The sequence below is a fragment of the Drosophila tropicalis genome, unplaced genomic scaffold (genome assembly GCF_018151085.1).
Source record: "Drosophila tropicalis isolate 14030-0801.00 unplaced genomic scaffold, ASM1815108v1 contig_979, whole genome shotgun sequence".
Lineage (NCBI taxonomy): Eukaryota > Metazoa > Arthropoda > Insecta > Diptera > Drosophilidae > Drosophila > Drosophila tropicalis.
Window position 1 is genome coordinate 2,195,961 of NW_027173482.1, and position 27,047 is coordinate 2,223,007.

Here is a 27,047-nt window from a genome sequence, read left to right on the forward strand (position 1 = left end):
TTTTTAAACCTGATATAAACGTGTGTAAAGCATCGTCTATACTTTTCGTTAAGGACGGCTGCCGCAGTAGGGTCATGACTCATAAGAGTCTTGTTTGTCAACAGAGTTAATTTCTTCTCTATTTCATCGTAGTATTTGAGCAGTGACATGTCGCCCTGTCTCAAAATACTTAATTCCTGTTGGATTACGTGCACCGGTGTTTTATCGGCAAACGTAAAATCTAGCCTTGCGATGATCGCTTTAAAATTCAAAACTGTATTAAAAGATGCTAGGATTGCGTCTGCTGGTCCCCTTATTTTGTTGCAGATAATGGCAACTGCCTGATAGTGCCTTGAACTACCATTATATGGTTCAAAAATTTTGTAAGGCGTGCATGCGGCCTGCCTCCATGAGACGTACCAATGTTGTCCTCCGTCAAAATCCGGAATAGACTTTACTATGTCTAATGGTTCGTCGAATTTAAAATCAGGCAATATTTGGATTTCCTCATAAGCTGTCCACTTGTTGTGTCAGTTCTGTGATTTAATTTTCAATAAATTGCCTTTGTTCACCTAGGATTTCGCCTAACCTCGCTTCTAAATTTTTGATTTGTTGTCCTGTCATCCTTTTTTTATACTCATGTACGGTTGAAATTAAATCCTCGTCACTACTGTTGCCTGACATTAAAACCTCAATCCACAAACGATTCTTTTAAATTTATTTAGAATTAGCTACGGTTTAATATGAATTTTAAATTAAACCGAAATTAATTATGAGTTTTAATTTTCGGTACGAAATAAGAATCCTGATTTTAATCTGATTTTAATACGAATTAATAAAAAAAAATGTATTATAATTTTTATTTTTTTCAAAGTCAATCACTAGACAGGTGTCAAAAACAATTTTATTTATTTTACATAGCAAGAAAAAAAATAAGCAATGCACTTGCATTGTATTTTTCCTTGTCTTAACTTCCTGAGTAGCCGACGGCAAATCACTTCCTTGTCGTTGCCTTCCTGACCAACTAGAGTTTGTTTAATAGTTTTTTGTTTTGCAATGGAGAAAATTTTTTCCACTGAATTATTGGAATAGCAATTTAAATTTTCACAGAAAAATATTTTTCTTTAGGAATTAACCATTTGTGATTTTTTTTCTTTTTGGTTTGTTTATTTCATAAATCAGTTTCTTTTTATTTTTACATTAACCTTTAGGTTAATGGAGTTTCACAACCGTGAGTTCACAATCGCGTTGGGCGCCAATTAAACGAGATTGGTTATCAGAACTTTAGGACATTTCGATTATTCGTTTATTAATATTATTATTTGTTTAGCTCGCAACTGAGCTTATTGGTTGGTGAATTAAAACAAAAGTTAAATTACCCAGACCCCAAGGCTGCATCCCTCAGACACAGACCGCGGCCCATCCCAGAGCCGCCGACAGATTGCTGACTCCGCGCCTCGTGACTCTTCTTGGAGCGGTCACTCAGCGTGGGCATGGTGTTGTCGGGTGTCCCATGCGCGTCCGGTCTAAGTGCGCCCTCAGTAAAACTTGTGTTGCGCGTGTTAACTTATACAAAAATATTGTAAGAAATTGATACAATTTGTTTATAATATTATTAATTTATTTCATTAAGTACTGTGATAACTTAATATTATAGAACATGCCACATCCCCCTCCTTTAGAGAAATAACGTAATTTTATAAAGTAATTTTCAGTTTTATTATATAAAAACTTATTTATTATTATTTAAAGAATTTTCTTTTGATTGCTTGATCGTTTGCTTGTTTGATGATAAATATGTTAATTTCTATTATTTTTTTTTTTTTATGTGTAAATGTATAGTGTCATGAAATATGGAGATTTGTTTCTTTTTTTCATAAAAATTTGGTTAATTTTTTTTTTACTTTAAAATGTCAACTGATTAAGAAAAAATTAATCTATCTTTGTGTACTATTTGTTTCTTATTCCTGTTATTTTTATAGCGGACGTTGACGATACTATGCGCAGTACGTTCAAGTGGCCCCTACGACACCAGGACATAGCCTGTTACGCGCGAGCCCAACTGCCCACCTCCCACCCGACCGACCGAGGGGTGCAGCCGTATAACGCACGGCACGAATCGCGTGGACAAATACATAATAGAAAAAACAGACAAACAAATAATACTATAGCTATCTATTAACTAAATGGGATAGGATAGATGTTTTATTAATTAAAAAATCTGAGCTGATTACAGGGAATAGAAGGTTGTAATCAGAGCAGAGGACCCTAAAAGGTTCATGCATAGCAAAGTTAGAAGAACAACGACTAAGGGATAAAGGTATCAAAGGATGTCTACTTCGTCTACATGGTACCGACAGATTCACCTGAGCTAATAACTCAGGCGAGTCGATATCACCAATTAGGAGCTTGTGCATAAAAATGACACCAAGCATAATTCTACGGTTAGTTAGGGACGGAAGGTTAATCAAGAGAAGTCTACTAGAATACGAAGGCAAATTGACATTGCGATCCCAGCTTAAGCCACGAAGAGGAAATAGCAAGAACTGCTTTTGAACGGGTTCAAGTCTAATCTGGTGCGACTCATATTGAGGTGAACAAGCGAAGTAAAAAGAACTTTAGTTGTATAGGGGTCATCAAATGCTTTTGACCATCTTTTAATGAAACCCAGAACACTCATGGCCTTTGCGACCGTGGTGGAAATATGGGTGTTAAAATTAAACTTATGGTCCAAAAGTACGCCCAAATCATTCATATTATTTAGACGTTCTAGAGGACTATTGTTTAGAAAATAAGTGACCAGTTGAGGAGAATTACGGAAAAAAAGTCATTACCTTACATTTGGTAGTGTTAAGATTTAGTAGATTAAACTGGCACCAGGATTGAAAGTTTTTAAGATCAGCTTGTAGCCGACTAAATGAATCTGTATCTTTATAAGTAGGACAAAGCTTGACATCGTCAGCATACAGACGCACACGCGAATGAGCAATGATTGATGGAAGATCGTTAATGAATAGTGTGAAGAGCAGACGGCCAAGATGACTACCTTGAGGTACTTTAGAAGTCACAGGAATGGAAACGGAAAAAGAAGACTTAAAAAATACCTTCTGTTTTCTATTTGTTAAATATTCTCGAACCCAAGAAAGGAAAAGGGGTGGAAACCCAATGTCGCTCAGCTTAGAAAGTAATAATGTATGATTAACGGAATCAAAGGCTTTGCTAAAGTCAGTATTTATTACATCAGTTTGTTTACCATTTTTAAACCCCTTGATAATTACTGATGTAAATTCTAAAAGGTTAGTGGTTGTAGATCTACGTTTCACAAACCCATGTTGGGATGGCGAAATAATAGAGCTGCAAAAATGTTGCAATTGAGAAGTTATAATTTTCTCAAAAGCTTTCGGAATAGCGGACAAAAATTAAAATGTTATCCCTATCTTCTATTTCTTCTATTGTATATGGGCCCAAATACTTAGGTTCTAACTTATGGCCTGTATCATTTCTTAATAAAACTTTATTTCCTATTTCTAATTTAATATTTTTTATTTTTCTATCATATAACTCCTTATTTTTAGCTTTATGTTGCTCTAACATAATTCTGGCTCTTTTTAGGCCTGTTCTAATCTAAATTTTGATTCCTTAGCATAATCTTCTATATTATAAAGTGGGCTTATCCTGTCTATACTATTAAATTGTTAAGGTAAATTTGAAGTTTTACCAAATACCAACTCATATCGACAATAATCATGTGCCATAGAGGGTGTTGTATTGAAACAATATGCGAAGTATCGTATCCAGTCAGTTCTGTCAACTGAAATGTATGATCGTAAAAACTCGTTAACTCGGTGGCTTCGCTCCACAGTGCCTAAGGAGGCACTATGTTTTTTATGTTTTTAATTTGCAAATTTTTGCATAAATCCTGTATTATTGAATTTTTATATTCTGTTCACATGTCTGTAATGAATGTTTTCATTATACCGTACCGCAGAATAAAATCTTCAAATATAGCTTTTGCTACTGTTTTTGCACTTGTCTTTTATTGGTATTATTACAAGGTATTTTGTTAGATCGCAGATTAAAGTTACTGCGTATTCATTTCCTTGTTCTAACTTTGGAAGTGGACCGATCGTATCCAAAATTACCCTATCGAAAGCCAGTTGTGGCGTTTCGGTTATAGTCAATGGAGTTTTAGTATGCTTGGTTATTTTTGCTTTTTGACACTTATTACATTTTTTTATATATTGAGATTATCTCGTGTCATATTCTTTCAATAGTAGTCGTGGAACGTAAACAGTATTGCTTCTTTTTCTTTATCATTATTTGATAATAGGGTCACCGGCTTGAGTAGCGCTAGTCTTACAAATTTTAAAATTTTAAAATTTTATTTTTTAAAGATTCTATTGAAATAGTTTCAAAGATCTTTTCGCTCGGTGCCACTTTGACTTGGCTGATATTAAGTACACCGGCTTCTTTTTCGAGCCTTTGGAAAAATTGACCTAGGTCGAGAATTCCATTGGTATACATATCGCAAATATCAATTCTTGCTATAACTTTCTTGCCATGTTTGAATGTGGTCGAAGAATCAGTTATTCGCGAGGTCACTACTTTTAGTACTTCGTCATTTACAATGACGTCATATACGTTGGGCTTAGAAGCATTAATAGATTGCTTTTGCAAATCTTCTATATTATTTTGTTTTTCTTTTCCTGCGCAAGAATTCGACTGTTTACTTTGTCACTACCAAGTGACTTTCAGAATTTTGTTATCGGCTTATATGTTTTGTAAGTCCTTTATAATTATTCTCAATAAAGCGTCGGCTACGAAATTGTCTTTTCCCTTTAGGTACTCCATTGTAAAATTATATTCCTCTAGTTCTCGTTAGCTTGGAACTTGGATTTGTCTTTGAAAACAAATAGTTTAATGCCCTGTGGTCCGTTTTGACAGTGAAATGTCTACCATAAATGTATGGTCGGAAATGCGTAATTGACCAATGAATTGCTCCTAACTCTTGTTCTGTTATACTCTTGTTACTTTCGCCTTTTGTAAAAGATCTAGATGCGTATGCAACTGGGAGCTGTGGTCCATATGTACATATTTTGCGTTAGGACTGCTCCACATGCGTATTTACTTGCATCTGTGATTATGCAAAATTCTAACAGAGTGGGATTCGTTAATGCTGATTTTAAATGTTAGAACGCATTTCAACAATCACTTGTCCATTGAAATTTTAAATTTTTTTACATAATCTTGTTATTTAACGAGAATACTCAGCGAAATTTTGTATGAATCTTCGGTAATAATTGCAAAATGCAATGAATCTTCTAGCGCTGTCCGCATCATGTGGGACTGGATAATTTTTAATGACATCATATTTTGCGTCATCAGGCACGATTTCTTTATCTGTGCATTTATGTCCCAAAAAGGTGACTTCATGCATAAAAATTAACATTTTTCAGGATGTAACTTTAGGTTGTACTGCCTACTGTCACCAGACAGTTTATGAATATAATGATTCAGCCCTGGGCGAGCGACGTTATGCTCTACCCCTGGTGTTATCGATAAATGAAGAAGAAGTAGTTGGCGAATACACGTTGAGAAGGAAAGGTGCGAACGAATAAGCTCCTACGATCAGTGGTTACGAACGTCCATCACGAAAGAATCCAACGATATCGCTTTACAAACGTCTCTATATTGTTAAGTCTCAAATAGTTAATACATTTATATTAGTTATCTACCTAAACGTAAGAGTCTCGCATTTCTATTGGTTCCGAAAGTCGCACTCCCCCGCCTAAGCCTTTCTGACAGCTTCTCCATCTACAATTTTCTACTGGGTAATGAGATTTACAATCGACATTCTCAGAAGCGGGTTTTAGATGTGACAATTTTCAGACGTGGGATGGTATCCAATTTTCATAATTTGGATAGTGTGGAAAAAGGAACTGATATTTTTTATAAGTAGAAGTGTATGAAGAAAAAGGTAACGCGCAATTTACTCGGTAGAATAGCGTGGCATGAGAAACTCGAAAAGTGTGATAGTGTGTGTTCTGTGCATGAACGAATTCGTGGAAACGAGAACGAAAGACGAATAAGCGAAGCAAAAAATCATCGAACATACAAGAGTGAAAGGGACAACAATAATGCCGCATAAAAACTACGATTCAAAGAAAGCTTTGCAGCAAAAATGTAGACAAGCTGGATTGTCAACGTCGAGAACAATTACAGAGAAAGTTAACGACGATCTGTAGTGACGACGAATACGACAGTGCGATGGTTAAAAAGATAAACGAATTAGAAAAAACGATTAGAGTATTGCAGGTGCGTTCATTTCAACCTGCAATGATTTCGTCACCAATCGATGTCAGTGACGTAAATGTACAAGAAGTTTCTGGAGAAAGAAACGTGCTTTTGAGAAACAAACGAACAAACATAAAGTATGTGCCACTCGCTAACACTGCTACGTCTCAGCAATACGACAATGTTGCTACGTTTCGGCAACTCGGTAACCCTGCTACGTCTCAGCAGTACGGCAATGTTGCTACGTTTCGGCAACTTGGTAACACTTCTACGTCTCAGCAGTACGACAATGTTGCTAGGTTTCGGCAACTCGGTAACACTGCTACGTCTCGGCAGTACGATCATGTAAATACTTCGCAACAACTCAGTTGTGCAGCTACGTCTCAGCAGCACGCTTACTTTGCTACGTCTCAACAACCCAATTACATTGTTATATCGCAACACGGCTATATGGTTACGCCTCACCAACACGTACCATTCGCTCCCACTCATCAAAATGGTAACATTGCTACGATCCAGCAGTGCAATAACGTTGTTTCATCACAGCAAGATAATTATGTCCCAACGTCACGGAATTACGGGTCAAACAGAAATGTAGGTCAGTATGTGGGAAATTCTTAGAATTTCGCGACCCAACGACAACAACAACACAACGTCAACTGCGAGGAAAAATACAATAATTTTGGGCATTCATTTGGAAGCATGGACGAAATTATAGCTCTTGTTCCGGAATTTAATCCATCGTCCGTAAAATCATTGAATTCGCATCAGTTTGTTAAACGTGTGGAAACTCTGAAAAACGCATATAACTGTGTTCGTGGGGGGGCGGAAGGATCCAAATGAAATACAAGGAGTTGGCGGGTGCCAATTTCTTCAGTTTGTGGTGAGCGAGTGGTGAATTAAAACGCACGAGAAACTTCGGTTAACTAAATGTAGGTTTTATTATTTATATAATATTCACAGGTAAACCGGCACACACGGAAATGGTTCGGGTTGAAAGTGATTAACAAATCGTAAAAAAATGCAAGAGAACGGGTGTTCGGGTGAAAGGCTCGATTCTTAGTGATGGCGGTGCCCATTGGAAAAAATCAAGTCACTCCTCCTGGTGTGACCGTAGACGCCGAGGATCAAAAAACCCTCCTCACTCCTCACCGCTCACTGCTCTTCGCCGCTCACTGCTGTTCACCCGGTGGCGTGAACATACCGCCCCCCTTGCAACATGTTGCAATTGTCACCCTGGACATATAAAGGATGGGGGACGGCAACGTCCTGGAGCGCCTAGATCCCACAGGAGCCGGAGACGACCCATCCGAACACGGTGCTCTGGGCTGCGGGAGTACCGCTATGACCGGGCACACAGCCTGGTTGGATGACCTCAGGATAGAGGTCTGCCCCGAGCACCACGGATACCGACGCCGGCCGATAGAAGTAGGGGTCGGCCAGGATCAGGGTTGCGAACTTCTCTCGGACCGGCGCCGCCACTTCCCGGATGGGAGTGCGGATGAGCAAGTCCTCTTCGACCCGGAATATAACGTTCCGTCGGAACGTCTTGTCGGACCTCGACTCGAGGACGGCCGTACAGGCTTGGTCGACCCCGACCGTGGTCACAGCTAACCCCAGGGACCGGGCAAAGGAGAGATTGATGCGGCTCTCAGCCGCACACGCATCAAGAAGGACGCGGGTCTCGAAGGATTTCGAGCCATTGCCCAACCGTAGGACTGCGGTGGGCAGGACAGTCGTCGTCCTGGCGTGGAGCAGGGAGGATAACGAAATCTCGGGTGCGCCTTCTGGGGAAGCGGAGCGGTCGGACGATGATCGGGAACGGGGTTGTAGCGGGGGTGCAGCACGACTGGAGGGGGTGATCGGCTGCGACGCCGGGCGGAGGCACGTCGTCTCGGCGGTTGGTCGGCCATGTGGAGCAGGGTATGGTGCCTTTGCCCGCATCGTCGGCAACCATGGCGAGTCCGACACGCGTCGGATGAATGCTCGTGGGCCAAGCAATTGGGACAATATTTATTGATGAGCACCGCCCGAAGCCGCTTTTCCCCTCGGAGGTTTAGGAAGCGCTGACACTGCCGGAGTGCATGAACCCCCCGACAGACCCGGCATCGGTACACGTTCGTGCCCTGTGGAGCTCGTTTGCTGCGGTGGTGCGGCAGACGCGTGGGGGCCATGTCGCTATGAAAGGGCGAGCTGAATGAACTGTAACGAAAGAAATTACGTATGGGGGAGTGGATTAGTCTATGCACGGGAACGAGAAACATGCACGGAGACGAGGACATTCGGAGGAAACATAGAGGGATTAGGAGTCACGATAAGGTTTTAGACTCAGGACTCCTGCTGTCTTGCAACAGAATGAGCTTCGCTACGGGTCTTCGGATAGACCCACGCGCGGTGGTGACATCAGCCACTCGGACGAGGCCGTCAGCCCCGGGCAGAGTGCGCTCAATTCGCCCTAAGCGCCACTCGTTGGAGGGGAGATGATCTTCGGACACGATCACGAGGTCGCCGGTCTGGATGCTGCGAGTCGGTGATTTCCACTTGTTCCGTTTGTGAAGCTCCTTGAGGTACTCACTCTTCCAGCGGCGGCAGAAAGCCTGCTGGATTGCCTTTAGTCGCTGCCATCGGTTGATCAGCGACATAGGCTCGACCAGAATTTCCGGTTCCGCAATGGCTAAGAGTGGTCCTCCAATCAGGAAATGTCCCGGGCTTAGGGCCAGTAGATCCTCTGGGTCCTCACTCATGGGAGAGATTGGCCTGGAGTTTAGGCACGCTTCGATCCTACACAGGAGAGTGGAAAGTTCCTCGAAGGTGTATTTGACAGTGGACGAGGACTTGTAAAACAGGGTCTTAAAACTTTTGACCCCTGCTTCCCACAGTCCTCCCATGTGGGGCGCGCTTGGCGGAATGAACTGCCAGGATAGGATGTGCTGGGGGAATGCCTTCATTATTTCAAGCTTGGTGGCGTTCAGGAAATCTTTTTCGAGCGCCTTTGAGGCCCCTACGAAGGTTTTGCCGTTGTCGGAGTAAATGCGCTGTGGACATTGTCTCCGTGCGACAAACCGAGAGAAGGCTGCCAGAAATCTTTCAGTGGTGAGGTCGGAGGTAGCCTCGAGATGGATTGCCTTCGTGCTGAAACACACAAAGACGCAGACATAACCCTTAGTTATGAGACACGCACGCCCGGTGTAATTTTTGATCTCGAACGGCCCTGCGAAATCAATGCCCGTGTGGGTGAAGGGCCTGGAATACGTGATGCGTTCTCGAGGGAGATCACCCATCATCTGGGTCTGTAGTCGTCGACGATGAACGATGCAGACCTTGCACCCCTTGATGTGGGACTTTACCATGTTCTTTATCCGTGGGATCCAGAATTTGGTGCGCAAATACCGCACCATCAGTTGATTGCCGCCATGCAACGTGATGCGGTGGGCGAATGCGACAAGCAGGCGAGTGAAATGAGTACTATATGGGAGGAGAATAGGGTGACGTTCATCATATCGGAGGGACTCAGCGGCCCGGAGTCGTCCGCAGGAGCGGAGTAACCCATGCTGGTCGAGAAATGGGTTCAGATTGAGTAGAGTGCTGGATGATGGCAGGGGTCGCCCTTCGCCCAGGGCCCGTATCTCCGCGAGGTATTCCCGCCGCTGAGAGGTCCGAATCAAGGCGCGCTCGGCGGAAAGAAGTTCGTCATTGGTGAGGCGAACCGTGGAAGGCGTCGAAATCCTCTTGGTGGCGAAGCGTAGGATGTACGCGATGACTCGTAGAGCCCTACCATAATTCGAGAACCGTTCGCTGACGTCCTCGAGTAGCGTGGTCGCGGTGGTGTGGCACTGGACCCGTTGCTCCAGCTGGGTGTCTGGGAGTTCGTTATGGGGAGTTGGCCAATACTCGGGGGCTCTCTGGAGCCAGTCCGGCCCATGCCACCAGAGGCTGCTGGCCGATAGCTCGGCCGCGGAGACTCCACGGCTCGCCAGATCCGCGGGGTTGTCCTCGGAGCGCACATGTGACCAGCTTTGGCCACTAGTGCTTTCGGAGATCCTGGATACGCGATTGGCCACGAAGGTGGACCAACTGCACGGAGGTTTATTGAGCCAAGCCAACACGATGGTAGAGTCGGTCCAAAACTGGGAGGTTGCAGGTCGGATTGGAAGTTCAGGAACGATCGACGCCCAGAGATCGGCTAGCAGAACCGCTCCGCACAACTCTAGCCGAGGCAGCGAGACTGTTTTGACTGGAGCTACACGGGTCTTAGCCGTTAATAAATGGACGTCTACTTGATTGCCGTACCGAACCCGCACATATAGGGCCGCTCCATACGCTTTCTGTGACGCGTCACAGAAGCCATGAAGCTCCCACGAGAGCTTATCGCTGGTGTTTAGCCAACGGGGAATGCGGAGTCGACTGAGGCCTGGGTAATCCTGCAGGAATTCATGCCATTGCTGCAGCAGGAGAGGCGGCAGAGCATCATCCCAGCCCAGTTCGGTAAGCCAGATTTGCTGCATGAATATCTTCGCTCGGATGACAAATGGGGCTAGCCACCCAGCGGGGTCGAAGAGCTTAGCGATATGAGACAGAACCTGCCTCTTGGAGATCGACTCCTTCAAGGGGGGGTCCGCTGTGGTGAAGAAGAAGACGTCCTCAGCAGCTTGCCATCGAATACCCAAGGTTTTTGCGGTGCTCGCGTCTTCCAGCTCGAGAAAGTCCTCTCGCAGCAGGTGCTCTCTCGGAATGGCTTGAAGTACTTCCTTCTTATTGGAAGTCCACTTCCGAAGCGGGAATCCCGCAGATTGGAGGACCGCTTGAAGCTCTCGTATGGCGAGACGAGCGTCGGCTTCAGTGTGAGCGCCGGCAAGGACATCATCAACATACATGTAGTTCCGAAGGATTTCGCTCGCCTGAGGATACATCGTTTGCACGTCTTGTGCCAGTTGTAAAAAGGACTCGGATCGCCAAGAATGGCGCGCAGTTAACCCCAAACGTGACAGTTTGTAACTCGTAATCCTGAATATTGCCGCAGCGGTCTCGGTAGAGGATCCGCTGAAAGGGGGTATGCCTGGGATCGACTCGGATTTGTCGATACATCTGCGTTATGTCGGCATTGAAAACGAATTGAAAGAACCGCCATTTCAGTACCTGAAGCGTGAGGTCGGCCTGAAGAGTAGGACCGGTGTGCAAGACATCGTTGAGGCTGACGCCTTGTGTGGAGGGGCTCGACGCGTTAAATACCACGCGTACCTTAGTGGTGGTGCTATCGGGCTTAAACACCGCATGATGGGGGAGATAGAAGTTTTTCCCATCTTGAGGCGGCGTCACCCGAATCATATGACCCAATTCCTCATATTCTTGAATAATGGCATCGTACTGCGTTTTTAGAACCGGATCCTTGAGAAGGCGTGCCTCATTCCGCAGGAATTGAGCCAGCGCGATCGGTCTTGAGTGGCCCAAGTCAACGCTATTCGGACCTTTGAACGGTAGGGACACAACATATCGGCCGTCCTTTCCCCTTTGGGTGGTCTCCTGGAAGTTCCGCTCGCAGAATGCGTCATCCTCCTTTTCCGGCTTTGCGGGAAGGTCTTCCACCTCCCAAAACTTGGTGAGGAGTACATCAAGCTTTGCTTCGGGACTAACTCGCGTCTGTGCCGCGAAAACGGATCTAGACACCGGGGGGTCAGGAGTGATAGCCCCACACAGAACCCATCCAAAGATGGTTTCTAGCCCGACAAAATCACCAATATCCTTTTTGATCCGTTCTCCGAGGATGTGGGGAAACAGGTCTACACCGATGATCATGTCAATAGGCGCGGGCTTGTTGTAGTACGGGTCAGCCAGGGGGCGATCGAGGCACTGCGTCGGAACCGTATTAAGGAATGGAGCTGTTGGAATGGCCCCTGACAATTTGGATACGACCAGGGCGGAGACCTCAATCTTGTTCAATCTGTCACACGGGGGAGACAGCATTAGCAGACACACCTTGTCGGCGCAGCCTCCATCACTCTGGCCCATGCCAGTAACCGCGGCGTCTACTGGGTAGAAGGGGGGCTGGACCATGCTGAAGACGCGTTCGGAGAGAAAAGTTGAATCGGCTCCCGAGTCGATCAACGCCCGAATATGATGATCCACACCACGATGGTGCAGAGTGACAATCGCAGTGCCTAAAAGGCCTCTGCCTGGGGTAGATGCAAAATAACTTTGAGCATTTGTGAGCTGGTCGCTCGCGGACGGGCGCTCTGTGACGCTGGATGGTGGGACTTGCGCAGCGGATGGCGAGGGCACGGACACATCACTAGGATGCAACAGCGTATGATGACGTTCCTTGCAGGTATGGCAATTATGCGCACTGGAGCAGCCCTTCACTTGATGACCGCGGGCAAAACAGTTCAGACAAAGTCCCTGCTGTCTAATGGTTTCCAGCCGCCTCTGAACAGGCATATCAAGGAAACTAGGGCAGAGCCGTATTGGGTGATTTTCCCGATGGCACAGCTTGCAAGACGCCGATTTGAGCTGAGCTTTCGCTGGAAACGCTTGGACTTTCATCGTTGCAGAGGATTTGCGGGGGCCAATGGGGATGGCTTGGACACTTGGGGCCGACTTATGTTCGTCGGTGGCATCCAGGACCCGATACCGATCGGTAAGAAATTGGTTCAAATCGGACCACGTTGAGACGACAGTCTTATTGGGCACTGATTGCTCCCACAGGAGGATTGTGGCCTTCGGCAATTTACTAGTGCAGATGGCGATAAGTAGGACATCCCAATTCTCAGTACTAACACCCGAACGCTCAAGTGCGGTAAGACACCCTTGAAACGCGGTCTGCAGCTCTCGCAAGGATTTGCCCGACTCTTGTGCCACCGCGGGAATCTGAAGGAGTTGTCTGGCTTGAGTCATGACCAGCAGACGGCTGTTTTCGTACCGTGCGGTGAGGTTCTCCCACGCGGCCTGGAAACCCTCATTCGTCAGGGGGGACTTAGCCACGATGGTTCTCGCTTCCCCTCGCGTCTTGGCGTTCAAGTGATAGAGCTTCTCCACTTGTGACAAATACGGATTGGCGATATAAATGGCGGCGAACAAATCGCGGAATGTGGGCCATGCTAGGCTGTCGCCATCAAATGTCTCTACCTCACACGGAGGAACTCTATGCCCCGGTGGCCCCGACGGAGCGGTTGGCTGACGCCTAAGAGTCGTCATCTGTACCGAGAGCTGTTCGATGCGTTCTCCGAACAACGTCCCGCATCGCACATATGCCGCGTAAGCGGATTCGTGCTTCGCCTTGATGTGGCTTATGTTTGCCAAGCTTTCCTCGTCGGCTTGGATTGTCAAGGCCTTGTGACAACGGGAGTATTCCATCTCGACAGTTGACCAAAGGGATTTGAGCTGCTCTAAGTGCATTTTAATGGAAAACAAGGGCACTTCAGAAGTTAGAGCTTCACTCTCGCGAGCTTCAAACAGAGTCAATGCGTCGCACGCTATAACGAAATCGGAAAGGGACATTCTGGAGTGTTCTCTACGCTGTTGTGATACGGATCGGGTGACGGGAGCGTCAGAACAGTGCGTCACAACAACGTGCGGAATCTGGGTCTGAGTTGAAAGCTTGGAACGACCTTGGTGTTCCCTCGAGTCTTTAACCGAGAATCTGCGACCCTCAGGTAAGCTGGACGAAGACGGACGGGACCTTGGGGATTCGCTGCGGCTGCGAACTGACGAGAACTTGCGCGAAATATCCGTACGCTTCACGGTCACCGGAGTTGTCGGAGGCCGAACCTTCTCCGGAGTTGCAGAGGGAGACGAAAGACTGTTGGACTTCGGCGCAGTCTTGGACGGCTCCGTGGACATACTCAGGGGACGAGCTTACCGACGAACACCGCGTTTGTGCGCGTCCTTTTTTTTGTTTTGGAAGTGAGAAGTGGACTGTATGGGGACGCAAGAACTTCCTCACTGTGCACCGCAGGATTGCGGGAGAATTTTCTCGCGTGTGGCTCGGAAACGAAGCCTCTTTAATGGGGATAGATGCGGAATAATATACGAACGCACGAATGCGGATTGAAAATTACCGATGGGAGTACGTATAAAACAAAACACGGATGAAATATATAAACAAAGATGTATAGGATAAAAGGAAAATACGTTTTTATATAAATCTGGATCTGGATATATATGTGTGCGCAGAATAATGGCCGGAAAAAATTGTATATATAATTTATAAATATGGACGGAGATATAAATATGGGCCCGATAGTGCTGGAAAAAATATATATATATGTATTTATTTAGAAATATGGGCGGATATATATATGAGCGCAAAAGGCTGGCCGGAAAAAATATATATATAGTTTTTAAAGCTGAACGGATATATAAATATGGGCCCGATAGTGCTGGAAAAAATTTATATGTGTTTATTTATAAATATGGGCGGATATATATTGAGCGCAAAATACTGGCCGGAAAAAATATATATATAGTTTTTAAATATGAACGGATATATAAATATGGGCCCGATAGTGCTGGAAAAAATTTATATGTGTTTATTTATAAATATGGGCGGATATATATATGAGCGCAAAATACTGGCCGAAAAAATTATATATATAATTTATAAATATGGACGGATATATAAATATGGGCCCGATAGTGCTGGAAAAAATATATATGTATTTATTTATAAATATGGGCGGATATATATATGAGCGCAAAATACTGGCCGAAAAAAATTATATATATAATTTATAAATATGGACGGATATATATATGTGAGCGCAAAAAGTTGGCCGGAAAAATTATATAAATGATTTATAAATATGGACGGATATATAAATGTGGGCACGATAATGCTGGAAAAATATATATGTATTGTTTTATAAATATGGGCGGATATATAATTAGGCGAAAAAAGAGAATCGGAAATAATGTGATTTAAATTTGGCGCGCTTGAGCCGCCTATCGATATCACGACTCGACTCACGTGTCACCACTACTCCGAAAACAGCTGTCGGCCGCTGTTTATATATTTGGTTTTTGATTTTGTTGTTTAATTATGTATGTGAATAATTTTTTTTTTGTGGTTGTGCGGAAAAACCAAGAACAAGTGTTGTGCGGAAAAACAAGCGAGTGTTGTGCGCAAATAAAACAACCGATCAATGCATATGGACAGATGCTTTGATCTATGTGTGTACGTACATGCATAAGTACACAGGTGAGTATAGATATGTATGCACACGCGTTGTTCACAACAACAAAAAAAACGTAAGTAATTGTAATTTAATTGGATGTGGGGTTGTGTTAAATCAATGCGCGACACCGAAATGTATTATGCGTTGTGGATATGTACATATGTATGTGCAATGTATGACTATGTAAGCATATACATATGTATGTATGTACGTATGTAAGCAAGTGCACCGGTATCCAAAGACGCGCGTGAGGAAATTAATTTCGCACCTAATTCGAACGCGCAAGAAATCGCGGTGCATACGTGAAGTGCTATTTAAAAAAAAAGAATATTTTTTTTGCCTTTTGTGTCGTGGTAAATGTGCGAAGGGATTGTATGTATATGGATATGTATGTACATATGCGCGTACATCAACAGGTGACGATGTATGTATGTACGTAGATACGCGCGTGTGGAAATAAGTTTGGCATTAAAGATTATTATTCCAACACATAAGAAAACGCGGTGAACACTTTGATTTTTATTTTTCCCTATTTTTTATAACACTTTAATAATTTTTTTTTTTTGTTTTTTAAACTTTTACGCGGATTTGGCAAACAGCTGTGGAAATTACATGTACATGTGAATGCATATGTAAAAAAGGTGGATTTGGACAAGTGCGAGGAAAAAAAAACATAAATGAAAATGGATAATCGTGGAATGTAAAATGAGAACGTTGGACAATCACGCTAAGGATTAGGAACTACCATGAAACCTTGGAACAGGTCAGGTATGTACATACAATATGTAAAAGTGTGTAGGTCGCTATGGAGAAGCGGGAAAACCTCACACTTTTAGTAGTATGTAAATGAAATGAATAATGAAATTTTGTACTTATCAGGAATTCCGCCGATGCAAGCTGGAGGAGCGGAAGGATATCCGGCTCGAAGGACCAATGTTCGTGGGGGGCGGAAGGATCCAAATGAAATACAAGGAGTTGGCGGGTGCCAATTTCTTCAGTTTGTGGTGAGCGAGTGGTGAATTAAAACGCACGAGAAACTTCGGTTAACTAAATGTAGGTTTTATTATTTATATAATATTCACAGGTAAACCGGCACACACGGAAATGGTTCGGGTTGAAAGTGATTAACAAATCGTAAAAAAATGCAAGAGAACGGGTGTTCGGGTGAAAGGCTCGATTCTTAGTGATGGCGGTGCCCATTGGAAAAAATCAAGTCACTCCTCCTGGTGTGACCGTAGACGCCGAGGATCAAAAAACCCTCCTCACTCCTCACCGCTCACTGCTCTTCGCCGCTCACTGCTGTTCACCCGGTGGCGTGAACAACTGGGACGACAGAAAGGTAATTTTTGCAGTTCAACAAAAGATGCAAGGTGCAGCTCGTTACTGGGTGGATGCAACGGATGAAATATTTCAAACATGGCCAGAATTTGTTTCGAAATTTCTGTACCATGTATCAGCAACGCAGCTGATGTTCATTTAAAAATGCTGAAAACCAAACGGGAAACAACGGAATCACCACAAAATTATTTTTATAAAATGCTGGCCATTGGTAAAAAGGGTGAGTTATCTGATTCAGCAATTGTAACACATATTATAAACGGCATCAACGATTACGATCTTAAGCGCAAGATATCACCTCTTGTAACGAACTTTTACGAGATATACATGCCTATTCGGCTCATAACGAAATCAAATATAATCCACATAGTTTTCAAAATAAACGCGAGTTTAACGGTAATACGCAGAAGTCAAGTAAATCCGTAATAAAACGAACACTCAAAGAAAAGATAAAATTGGGACATTATTCGTCAAATTGTCCTGATCCACAGCGTAAGCCTCGATGTACTCATTGTAATCGTACTAACCACGATTCTACCTACTGTCCTGAAATAATATTGACTCTAACATCAACTCAGATATCTGTAAATTTATTTCAGTTAACGGAAACGAGACAAACGCATTCGTCGATCCAGGTAGTACACGTACTCTAATTCGAAAATCATTTGCCGAAAACGTAGGCGTTTTGCAACGATGTGCAATAACACTGAATGGATTTGGAAGAGGAAAATTCTTCTGTAACCAAAAATTAAATGCAAAGATCGTTGCTGACAAGATAGGTCACGAAGTCGAAATCCTTGTAGTGGAAAATGACTTAATATCTGAAAACGTTTTATTGGGTAAGAATATTCTTTGTCGGGATGGCAATAAACTAATTATTCACGGAAACAAATGTTTTATCGAAAACATACAGGAAAAAGAAACTACTCAAAATCGAACGGATGCCGAAACCGGAGAATTGGAAAAAGTCTTAGTAGCTAATGCTGCTTGTTTCGCGCAGAAGACCAACGAATCAGGTAAATGCTCAATATCGAAATGGAAATCGCCTTAACAGTATCACGGTCAAAATTCCATTTCCTATGCCAAACATGGAAGAGCTATTTGCCCAGCTAGCTGGAAACGACTATTTTACTCAACTTGATTTACGTATGGGCTACCATCAAATCTAGATAAGTGAATCGTCCAAACAGTACACCGTGTTTGTTACAGCTGATGAACATTATGAATACAACAGAATGTCTTTTGGACTTGTTAACGCTCCGGCAGTCTTTCAATCGGTAATGAACCAAATCATAAAACGTATGGAACCAGGTGAGGTACTCGCATATTTTGATGACGTAATAATCCCAAGTAAGACCTTTGAATCTGGTATGCAACGAATTAAAAAGTTTTTATCGATCATACAAGACAGTGGCTTAACCCTACGGTACGACAAATGCATACGTATACGTTCTTGGGTCACATAGTCAATAAAGATGGAATAAAACCTGGCGAATGTAAAATAAGCGCAATTAAAAACTTTAAAATACCTACAAATGTAGGTATTAATTATTCGTTAATATCACGTCCTTTAACAGAACTTCTACGTAAAACGGAGGCGAAAACATTTATTTGGGGAGAAGCCCAACAACATGCATTTATCGAACTAATCGAAAAATTATGTACCGAACCTGTTCTCACTCTTTACGATTTTTTGGCAAAACACGAAGTACACACGGATGCTTGTGCTTTAGGCCTGGCAGGAGTTTTACTGCAGTTACATAATGACAATGATTGGCGTCCCGTTTGTTATTTTAGTCGACACTGTACTAACGCTGAGAGTAAATACCACAGTTACGCATTGGAAACGCTTGCAGTAGTAGAAACACTCCAAAGGTTCAGAGTGTACCTTTTGGGAAAATCATTTCGCCTGATGACCGATTGCTCCGCTATTGCTAAGGTTAAAACGAATAAGGAACTCATTCCACTGGTGAATGAAAATAATGGATTACGACTGTGAATTTGCTCATCGAGATGGAAGCAAAATGACTCATGTAGATGCGTTGAGCCGTGCTCCAAATTTACCCCTGGAAGGATCGCTAGATGAATTTGTGCGGATCATAATTTCGGAAATCGACGACTGGTTGTTAACAATGCAACTACAGGATAAAATACTTGCCGTAATAATCGCAGTACTGAAGGGAAATCGTCAAAATGATCAACTGAAGCAGCTACGTACTGATTATATTGTAGTATATTCATACAAATAATCATTCAGTACAATGAGCTCAACTTGTAACACTCTGTTGCAAGTATAAACAATTAAACATATACGCATTAAAATATAATTGTGCACTTGAATATGTTTATATATATACTTGGATGTATGTACATAAACATATTCACATAAATGTACAGCTAAGCATAATCATATATGTATGTACATTTGTATATGCACATACATATATTCACATAAGCAATGTATGCACAAGCGTAACATGAGCTAGAGCCAGGCCAGCGTGTAAACGCTGACCAAGCACTTTGATGCAAGCGCTCCAACAATATGTATGTATGTACTGACACTCTCCCTCTCTTTTGTAGCTGTCGCATAAGTCGCAGCATAAGAATATATATGTAAACTTAGCTTAAGCAAAATAATAATTTGGAATAAAGAATCATTCTGAAAACGACTATGCATGGACACTGACGTGTTCATCTTGGATATACTATTTTTATTAAAGGAACCCGGTCTTGGCTTATATAACATGGCGACCGTGACAGGATTAGGACCCGCAATCTGCTAACAAAAACAACAACTGCAATCTGCAAACCAAATGCAAAAATCAAACCATCAATCAACGTTAATGACAGAAGAACAACAACTGCAAATATTAACCACAACACAAAACATGAACATTTTATTTATTTAAATGAAAATTTTATTTTAAATCAATTGGAATAAATGCCCAGAAGAAAGCAGAAGCAGCGGTTGGAACCATCTGATAAATCAAGCGAACCAAAAGAAAATCAACCAATCAACCAACAAGGAACACGAATGAACAGTGAAGATATTCCCTTTGCGGAATCTGCTCCTATCGAGCAAAGGGATGCGCCGACGCTAGAAGAAGCGTTAGAGTTGTATCCCAACGATGGACCGCGCCCACTCACAATAGCTGAGTACCGGGCCCGCAACACCAAATCAACAGAGCCAAAGAAGACCAAAAGAGGAGGCCAAGTACGAAAGCTACTCCAGCAGAAGAGGCTGGAAGTAGACCTACTGGCCACTCTGAAGACGGAGAAAGACCGACAACGCTGCATAGAGCGTATTGACATCCTGAAAGCTGAACTTCGCCAAAGAGCGAAGAAACGCAAGGGGGCCGCAGAAATGCGCAAGCCTTAACTTGCCTTTAATTTAATAATTGTAATAATAACCTTAATAGCAAGTTGAAGCACGAAAGTGCAACTTGCGACATACTAACTGTCTGATAGGCTTTTACTAACAATGTGGTTGGAGTTTTTTTTTTAACAATAAAACAAATGAAATGTATATCTGAATTGTGAGCTAACCACATTTTCTATCATTTTTCCACGTCTCTGGCTCGCTGTGCAAGACACAGTTGAGATAAATTTTATTTCTCTCTTACTTTTTTTTTCTTTTCACAAATAATTTAAAAAAAAAAAAAAAAAAAATATGCATGAATCCATAACAATTTTATTTTAATATTTCAAATAGAAATCAAATTCAGACAAATATGTACCGGTCAAAACATATTTATGAAAAAAAAATTAAAGTAATTGCTAAACAAAAGTTTTTAACCTGTCTTTATGAACTTTATTTCATATTCTTGTATACTTGTAATAAATAAAAACAAAAATCCCATACGTATGTTCGATAATAGCATAAGTAAATTTGATGATATATCCGTTATACCCACAATGGGGTTAATCGAAACAAAATCAGTGGACTCCACTGCAAATGTCATAAATAAAATTGAATCATCAAATGCTGGTATGAGATTAACGAACATACTACTATTAATAATTGTCATAATATTGTGCGCATATGTATTATATAAGGCTTACCTATTACACAATAAATGTGTAACAAAAAGAGCTCTAAGCCAAGCTAATGATCTAGATAAGATCTAAAAATACATATGCACACAAGCAATTATAAATCAAAACCTTTTTAACAAAAGATAAAATATATACAAAAAAAATAAATAAAAAATGACCCATTGTGACAGGTACAACAGGCACCCTAGCATAGTCCAAGACTTAATTGAGGTTTTTAGGAGCGAGGGAAGTACCTCACCTCAACGCTCCATAAACTTAGTACAAATTAAGTTAGCTTACCTTGACATAACGGGCGAAGATTTCCCAGTCAAAGGAGGCACTAGGGTACAAATGAGTTTCATTCTCACGGTACCATATGTATGCTGTTTTTCAAACACAGCAGGCACACTGCGTTTCTACCTAATAGAGGAACCAAAGCAGTAAAGAACTAAATACATGCATAATCAGTTAAATAGGCTGAGGCAGTTAGTGTAGAATATGGATAAAGCAGAAACAAAACAGCTCCAAAAATATTTACCTTTCCTTGATTTCCTGATACAATCAGGTGAAACAAATCACAAATACAAGGAAATAAGGTATTGGATAGCCCACAACTACAAATTTCAAAAAAATATTGTAGATCTTATGGAAAAATCCATAAAAGTAGCTTACAGTAGATTGTTAGCTAAGACTCCTTTAAGAAAAGACGTGCCCGGATGGGTCCACGAACTTTTCAAGGACTCAATTGCGCTGATAAATATATCAGAATCGAGTGCAGAACCAATAGATTTAACAGACTCAGATGTAGAAATAATAGACATAGAATAGTAAAACTTTACACATTTTCAAAATTTTTTCTAAAATTAACAACAGGTCTAAACGACAAATTTCCTTTTTTTTTAGTAAAATGGGTTCTCAAGAATCCAAAATAGAAATAGAAATTAATCTTAACAAACTATGGTTACTTGGGATGATATAATAGGAAAAGCTGGAATACACGCGCAAGAATTAACTAAATCTTGTAAGTGCCTCTCGCAGAATAGAGAAACATCCCAAGACACAGTAACCAAACACACGAAGATAATAACCGAGAATCTTCAAGCTATTAGAGCAGTATTAACTGAACACTATAGCAAACTAAAGATATGGCAAAAAGCAGCCGCAAGTGCGTTCTACAGTGATTACAAACAAAAAGCAATAACTTTGTTTAACAGACACAATATTGAATTTAAACAAACATCAGATTTGGAAACTTCAATAGTACTGGAAGAAAAACGCAACTAATGGCTGATGAAGAAATAAGTCAAGAAGAACCATCAGCAAAAAGTCTTAACAAGCCAACAATTCCCGAAGAAAACAACAAAATGACACAAACAGTGGTAGAATTCATAAACACAGCCACCAGGCTGCTACCATACTTCGATGGTGATATTAAAAATCTACCGGGTTTCCTTGGAGTGCTTCGCGTACTTAACAGCATAAAAGAAACGCACGAAGCAGTAGCTATCGAAATCATAAAATCAAAATTAAAAGGTCAAGCGGGTAATACCCTAAGTTCTGAAACAACGATTGATGAAGTAATACGAAAACTATCAACAATCTTCAAGGGTGAATCAGTGGATCTTTTAACAGCAAAAATTAAAAATCTGCAAAGAAACCCCAATAACTGTGTTTCATACACAAAGGAGATTACTTAGTTGACCGACGCCCTTAAAGGCGCATATATTTCGGATGGTCTTCCAACTGAACAAGCAATAAAATACACCACCAAAGTGGCAGTAAATACTATGGTAAGCCATACCAAAAGTCAAATAGTCCAGCTATTAATGGAATCAGGAAACTTTGATTCGGCTAAAGAAGCCATTGCTAGATTCACCACTCTTTCAGTAGAGACGGGCTCCACAGAAAGTTACCAAAATAATACCATTTTTTATGCCCAGCATAATGACCGCGGCAGACGCCGCTATAACAATAATGGTAACTGGAGAAACAACTCGAATTGGAACAATAACAACTCGAATTGGAGCAATAACGATGCCCACAGAGCCCAACGAGGCCGAAATTATTCACGCTACCGAAGAGGCGGCCGTGGAGGTGGACACAATAATAAAAGACAAAATACAAATAACCAACAGAATGGTTACAACAACACAAATGTTTGAATTACCCAAAGCGACCAGGGAAACGGACAAGATCCTCCAAATGCTCAAAATTAAAAAATAAAGTCTATTCCATTAACCTAAGTCTTAATAATTTCGTATCATTTAAGAATGTTAAAACAAATAAGAAAATAACATTCTTAATTGATACCGGTGCAGACATTTCAATAATAAAAGAAAATTCTGATGTATTTCACGTCATCCAAGTAAACAAAACTGTAGACATTCGAGGCATAGGAGAAGGAGTAATAAACTCCAAAGGCCTAGTCTCAATAGAATTGCAGACAGATAAATATATTATTCCATACGAATTTCACATGCTTCATTCAGATTTCGCAATCCCATGCGATGGAATAATAGGATTAGATTTCATAAAAACTTTTAATTATACTTAGACCACAAAAATTAACGTACCCAATTTATGTTCAAATAACATTCAATTCTGGTAATAACTCAACACTTCTACTAGCAAGATCCCAAGTGGTACGCAAAATAGAACTATCTTCAGCAGAAGATAACATTTTAATTCCGAATCAGGAAATTAAACCGGGCGTTTATGTTGCAAACACTATTGCAACAGCCCAAAGTACTTTTGTCCGATTCTTAAATACCACAGATAAATGCCAAATAGTAGGCGTTAACAATATAAAATTTGAATCACTTTCGAACTACGATATAGTTCAAAATACCAAAGATATAAGAAAAGAATCTAAAATTATAAATTGAAGAAAAATTTCCCAATACTATTCAAAGACAAACTCGAAAAGTTATGCACTGAGTATAGTGATGTGTTCGGACTTGACACCGAACCGATCACAACAAATAATTTTTATAAACAAAAATTAAGACTTAAGGATGATGAACCGGTATATGTGAAAAATTACCGGAGTCCGCATAGCCAAATAAACGAGATCCAGCGACAAGTTGGAAAGTTAATCGAACAGGGTATTGTTGAACCATCTGTTTCGCCTTATAATAGCCCACTCTTGCTAGTCCCAAAGAAAACACTTTCGGGATCTAAAGAAAAAAAACTGGCGATTAGTAATTGACTATCGTCAAATAAACAAAAAATTGCTGTCGGATAAGTTTCCGCTCCCCAGAATTGATGATATTCTTGATCAATTGGGAAGAGCAAAATATTTTCTTGCCTTGACTTAATGTCAGGTTTTCATCAAATCGAACTAGAAGAAAAATCAAGAGATATAACGTCTTTTTCAACGAACAATGGCTCATATCGTTTTACACGAGTACCTTTCAGTCTAAAAATAGCACCTAATTCATTTCAGAGAATGGATGATTTAATCGTTATTAGTTGTTCTGAACAACATATGATTAAAAATTTAGTAGATGTTTTTAAACTCTGCAGAAAAAATAATCTAAAACTGCATCCAGAAAAATGTTCATTTTTTATGCATGAGGTGACATTCCTAGGTCACAAATGCACAGATAAAGGAATCTTGCCAGACGACACAAAATTTGACGTCATCAAGAATTATCCAGTCCCACATGATGCAGATAGTGCTAGACGTTTCGTTGCATTTTGCAATTACTATAGACGTTTCATAAAAAATTTCGCCGAATATTCCCGGCACATAACAAGATTATGTAAAAAGAATGTTCCATTCGAATGGACAGCAGAATGCGAAAATGCATTCCAATACTTAAAAGAAAAGCTCGTTCAACCTAATCTATTGCAGTACCCGGATTTTAGCAAAGAATTCTGCATAATCACAGATGCAAGCAAACAAGCATGTGGAGCAGTTTTAACACAAAACTATAATGGACTCCAGCTTCCAGTTTCATATGCATCAAGAGCATTCACTAAAGGTGAAAGCAACAAGAGTACTACAGAACAAGAGCTAGCAGCAATACACTGGGCAATAACATATTTTCGACCATATATATATGGAAAACATTTCACAGTGCGAACAGACCATAGACCATTAACATATTTGTTCTCCATGGTCAACCCGAGTTCAAAACTGACACGCATGCGGCTAGAATTGGAAGAGTACGACTTTACAGTAGAGTATTTGAGAGGTAAAGATAACTTTGTGGCAGACGCCCTATCAAGGATAACGATATCCGATCTAATTGACATGAACAAAAAAATCCTGAAAGTCACTACCAGGTACGAAAGTAGACAAAACAATTTCTGCGCAGAAAATAAACAATAACTATTGCCAAGGCAAAATCTTGAAAAAGCTTCCGAGCCCAACGTATATGACGTTATTGTAAATGACGAAGTACGAAAAGTAGTGACCTTGCGAATAACTGATTCCTCGACCACATTCAAACATGGCAAGAAAGTTATAGCAAGAATTGACATTTGCGATATTTATACCAATGGAATTCTCGACTTAGGTCAGTTTTTTCAAAGGCTTGAAAAAGAAGCCGGTATACTTAGTATCACCAAAGTCAATGTGGCACCAAACGAAAAGATCTTTGAAACTATTTCAATAGAATCTTTCAAAAATATGGGCAATAGAATTTTACAATTTTTAAGAGTAGCGCTACTCAAGCCGGTGACCCAAGTAAATAATAAGAAAGAAAAAGAAGCTATATTGTCTGCATTCCATGACGATCCAATTCAAGGAGGTCATACAGGCATAAATAAAACAATTACAAAAATAAAGAGGCGATATTATTGGAAAAACATAACTAAATGTGTAAAAAAGTACATTAATAAATGTCCAAAATGCATGACGTCGAAAACGACAAAACATACAAGATCACCTATGATTATAAACGAAACATCACTATATGCTTTTGACAGAGTGATAGTAGACACGATCGGTCCACTACCACATTCGGAAAATGGGAATGAATACGCAATCACATTAATATGTGACCTGACAAAGTATTTAGTAGCAATTCCTGTTGCAATCAGCAACAGCTGTAGCAAAAGCCATATTCGAATCTTTTATTCTGAAGAACGGTCCAATAAAGACGTTCATTACGGACATGGGAACAGAATATAAAAATTCCATTATTACTGAGCTGTGCAAATATTTGAAAATATATAACATAATATCTACGGCACACCATCACCAGACATTAGGTACCGTTGAAAGAAGTCATAGGACCTTCAACGAGTACATTCGTTCATATATTTCAGTAGATAAAACTGATTGGGACATATGGTTACAGTATTTCGTGTATTGTTTTAACACAACACCATCAGTAACACATAATTATTGTCCATATGAACTTGTATTTGGTAGACAAAGTAACCTACCAATTCAATTTAATAGCGTTAATACTATAGATCCAATATATAATATAGAAGACTATTCTAAGGAAGTTAAGTTTAGATTAGAAAATGCGTATAAAAGAGCTAGAATACTTTTAGAAAACAATAAAATTAAGCAAAAAGAAATAAATGATAAAAAAGTATCAGATTTTAAAATAGAAATAGGAGACAAGGTTTTCTTAAAAAACGAAACTGGTCATAAGCTTGATTCAGTGTATTTAGGACCCTTCGATGTTATAGAAATAGGTAAAAATAACAATATAAAAATTAGAAACAATAAAGGTAGGATACAAAAAGTACATAAAGATAGATTAAAAAAAAAAAATATAATAAAATAAATACATAATATCAAAAGGTAATTAAAAAAAAAAAATTATATATATATAAAAATTTATTATGGATTCATCTATTATCGAAAATATATTCATATGATTTCGAAAAGAAAAGAGAGAAAGAAAATTTGTCTAAGCAGACACAAACTAAAACAAAAAAAAAAAAAAAAATTTTTTTCCTAATATACACATTTACCTTACCCTTATTTTACCTTTAATTAATTAACTAATGATTATTAATAACTCCATAATATTACGTTATTCTCTAAAAAGGGGAGGTGTAGTATATTCATACAAATAATCATTCAGTACAATGAGCTTAACTTGTAACACTCTGTTGCAAGTATAAACAATTAAACATATACGCATTAAAATATAATTGTGCACTTGAATATGTTTATATATATACATTGATGTATGTACATAAACATATTCACATAAATGTACAGCTAAGCATGATCATATATGTATGTACATTTGTATATGTACA

General features: G+C 40.6%; 1 protein-coding gene and 1 long non-coding RNA gene across 17 annotated transcripts in view; both read left to right on the top strand.

Annotated features, from left to right (window-relative positions):
• Positions 1-27,047, top strand: part of LOC137586311 (transcriptional regulator ATRX homolog) — a 600,012-nt gene that overhangs the window by 291,763 nt on the left and 281,202 nt on the right. The window contains exon 11 of one of the 16 annotated variants that reach the window (XM_068302328.1): positions 1,962-2,135. The exons of the other annotated variants lie outside the window; for them this stretch is intronic. Within the exon in view, the coding sequence (XP_068158429.1) occupies positions 1,962-2,021 (60 nt within the window). The 3' untranslated portion in view covers positions 2,022-2,135. Of the gene's footprint in view, positions 1-1,961; positions 2,136-27,047 lie in introns of those variants that run through there. 16 annotated transcript variants of the gene reach the window in all.
• On the top strand, positions 14,978-17,371 carry LOC137586315 (uncharacterized). Its single transcript, XR_011033761.1, has 5 exons — positions 14,978-15,463; positions 16,040-16,208; positions 16,320-16,444; positions 16,525-16,998; positions 17,357-17,371. It is a non-coding gene; the product is annotated as an uncharacterized lncRNA (long non-coding RNA).